Source organism: Echinococcus granulosus (assembly GCF_000524195.1).
Source record: "Echinococcus granulosus chromosome Unknown EG_S00133, whole genome shotgun sequence".
NCBI lineage: Eukaryota > Metazoa > Platyhelminthes > Cestoda > Cyclophyllidea > Taeniidae > Echinococcus > Echinococcus granulosus.
The window spans coordinates 186,301-189,384 of record NW_020170513.1 but is presented as its reverse complement, the minus strand read 5'-3'; the positions used below and the strand labels follow the sequence as shown (position 1 = coordinate 189,384).

The 3,084-nt window shown below is 41.4% G+C and overlaps 1 protein-coding gene across 1 annotated transcript; it reads left to right on the top strand. All coding sequences in view use genetic code 11, as the record gives it.

Annotated features, from left to right (window-relative positions):
* Positions 1–668: 668 nt before the first annotated feature.
* Positions 669–1,609, top strand: EGR_09140 (hypothetical protein; the record flags this gene model as incomplete). The annotated part of the gene is made up of 2 exons (XM_024498389.1): positions 669–713; positions 1,298–1,609. 2 exons carry the CDS (start codon positions 669–671, stop codon positions 1,607–1,609), a joined length of 357 nt encoding a protein of 118 aa, XP_024347211.1.
* Between the last annotated feature and the right edge of the window lie 1,475 nt (positions 1,610–3,084).

Sequence of the window (3,084 nt, the reverse complement as noted above, 5' to 3'; positions counted from 1 at the left end):
CATTTCGTGACAGCTGCTGTATGTCATGTCACTAAAGCCTGACACAATTGTTGGAAGTAGTCAGTAATCACCAGTGCATCAGTGCAAAGATAGCCTTATTTCTTACAGAACAACCCCAAACCCTCTCCCACCGTTAAACTCAGCTACGCAAGGAGTTGCGCTTTAGTTGGGGTGAAGGAAAGTTGCTGCATCATCCTCTTCCTCCACTTCCCCTTCCGCATTGACTTTCTCTTGTGTTTCTCCGGCAAGTCGGTATCCCCTTTCCATGCCATTAACTAGTCACACGCCAGAGAGAGTGGGCAAACGTGAAGCGAAAGTGGAGATGGGTAGGAGTAGGTCGTCTCCTCCAAAGGAAACATTGTCTCAAGCTTGAATCTCGTTGGAGCTGGATGATGGATGCTTCCAGATTTCATTTATTTGTGTTTTTCTTTTATTTCTGCAATTTGATGGTCTTTTTCCCATTCTTCCTACCATCAGCTAAAGAAACTGTAGGAAAATTTTTAATTTACTCTCTTCCTTTCTGCAGAAGCAATCCAAATGCCCGAAGGTAAATGAATAATTCATTAACGTCAGCTTACTATAACAGGTTATAATGGTTGGACGTTGCTAAGCGCCGATGCAAAAGATTCCTCATTAGAACCGATGTGGCCTTTACTTGGTTCTAAGTAATGGGGCCAGTGCTTCCTCTAAATCCTCTCTTGGATCGACTATGGGTAGAGAAATGGGACGAATTTGAATTGCTCCAGTCAGTCTACTTCTAAGGGGCTTTAACAAGTCATTTTCGGTATAATTTGTCATGCTGATATCCTTTTGTGTAATTGTGGTTTATAATCTTATTCAAGCACGCTTTTACTATCGCTTTTTAAATCACTTTCGATGGGGTAGTGTTGCATCCTCCGCTATACTGTGGAAGCCGAAACGCACCCAATCATCCCCTTGCTTGGCTACTAACCAAGGATTTGGTGCTTCTCTCTTCTGTTCATTAGTTTTGAAAAGTATTTTCTCCCTTTAATGCATTTTTGAGCTATCTTGTGCAGCTGTAGGAGCGAAAACGCTGCTATGACATTTTTTGCCGTGAAACCCATAAAAAGGGGTTGAGTCTGACCGGACCAGACGGCATTCTCAAAGAATTGTTCTTGGAATTCCAAACATAGATCATACTTACCATTCTGTCATTTTTTGGCTAATTTTTAAAGCAGAAAAGTGATGGAGATGACATAAATAGCTTTTCCGTCCATGAATTTAGTAGCTTTTTTCCCATCGAACTTTGATTTTTAAAAATTTCTCTTATTTTCAGGTGATTCCCATAGTGACACATGATGATGACAGCGAGGAACTAAGTGAAGAAGAGTTAGCCAAACGCAAGGAATTTGAACGCAAACGAAAAGAGGTGGCTACACCCGAAGGACTGGACATAAAGGCCGTCTTAGGTCACCGAATCTCCATTCCAGGCGCTGATGGTGATGAAGATGAGGACGAAGAAGATGTTGATGATAAATGTGAGGATCCACGGAATTTGCAGATAAAAGACGGTGCCGCGGGAAGTGTAACCTCTTCCCCTCTGAAAAGCCTTCAGAATCCACAGAAGGTCGGAGAGGAAAAGGAGTAAAGCTGATGATGTATTGGTCCTTTGGGTTATTTGTACAAAACTGAATTGATAAACGAATGAATCAGATGTTCATCTTCCTCCATCCTCATTAGAATTCTGAGTAATTATCACCAAACTTTTCTTCATTCCTCTCCTTTTTATTTTGAAAACTTCAAGCGTCACAAATATGTGACGCGTGTGCTTCGTCGATATATAACCGCTGCCGAGTGCACCAACTTGTTTGTCAAAAGACAGACTAGGTGAATTGGAAGTTGTTTTTACCTAGCTCATGGACAACTGCGTGCCTTTCTTTCCCTTTCAAGGGCAGTTGTATTGGCCATTTCGGCAGGCATGCGTCGCCGATTTGTCCGAAGAAGGGGAAATTATGCGAGTGGATATCCGGGAGACGATTCGCCTTTGAGACAGATTCCGACAGCCAGTGTACTGAATCAAGCGCAACCTCTAAGTTTAAGTATAAAGTAAGGTAGACTTTGCTCTCTCTTGAGAGTCGTAAAATGGGGGTAAATTTTTTCAGATTTTTCTCAAAAAGGTAATTTTTGTTATATTTTTCCCAGAGAGAAAATTCTGTTGCTTTATTTTCCACCAATTAGTTGTAAAAATAATAACTCTTTAACACATTCTCCGTGGGGTTCAGAGATTTTGAATTGGAGTATACTAGTTTAAGTTCGTTTATTTTTTTTCTCCATTAGATTGGATTAAGCTTCTACCGAAAAAGGAAAGAAGGGCACAGCAAAAGTTTCCCTACAGTTCTTCCAGAAGATGGTAGGTAGGATAGGAAGAGGACTGTCAAATTGCAGAAGGCTTTTGAAATGAAGAAAAACACAAATAAATAAAATTCATTAGCATCCTTAATCCTGGTCCAACGAGATGCAAGCTTAAGACAATATTTCCCCTGGAGGACACGACCTACTCATACCCGTCTCCACTTTCTTTTTGCATCTGCTTGCTCTTTTTGGTGTGTGATTAGTTAATGACATAAAAGGAGAATACCGACTTGCGAATGAAACATCAGAGAAAGTCAAGGAGGAGGAGGAGGATAATGCAGTAACATTCCTTCACCCCAACTGAAGCCCAACTCTTCCCATAGCTAAAGGTTAACTGTGGGAGAGAGTTCCGGGTTGATGTGTAAGAAATAAGGCTGCCTTCGCCCTGTTCCATCAGTGACTACTGACTACTCTCATCTGTTCCGAAATACGAGGTCTTTCTTGCACAACTTCTAGTGGCATCCAATTGCATCAAGATGCAGCACAGCTTTCCTCATCTCATTGTTCTCCCCACTGATGATACCTTTTCTAGTTGTAGCGGGTATGAGTGACATTAATAGCAGTAGCTGTCAGACGTCAATTTCCTTCTCCATGCTGGACACGGCATATGGCAGTGGCGATTCATTTTAGTTCTCTATCTACATCCACAATCACTGACAGATGCATATTGAATACCAAATGGTCAATGTAGGATTAAAGAGAAGGCTACTC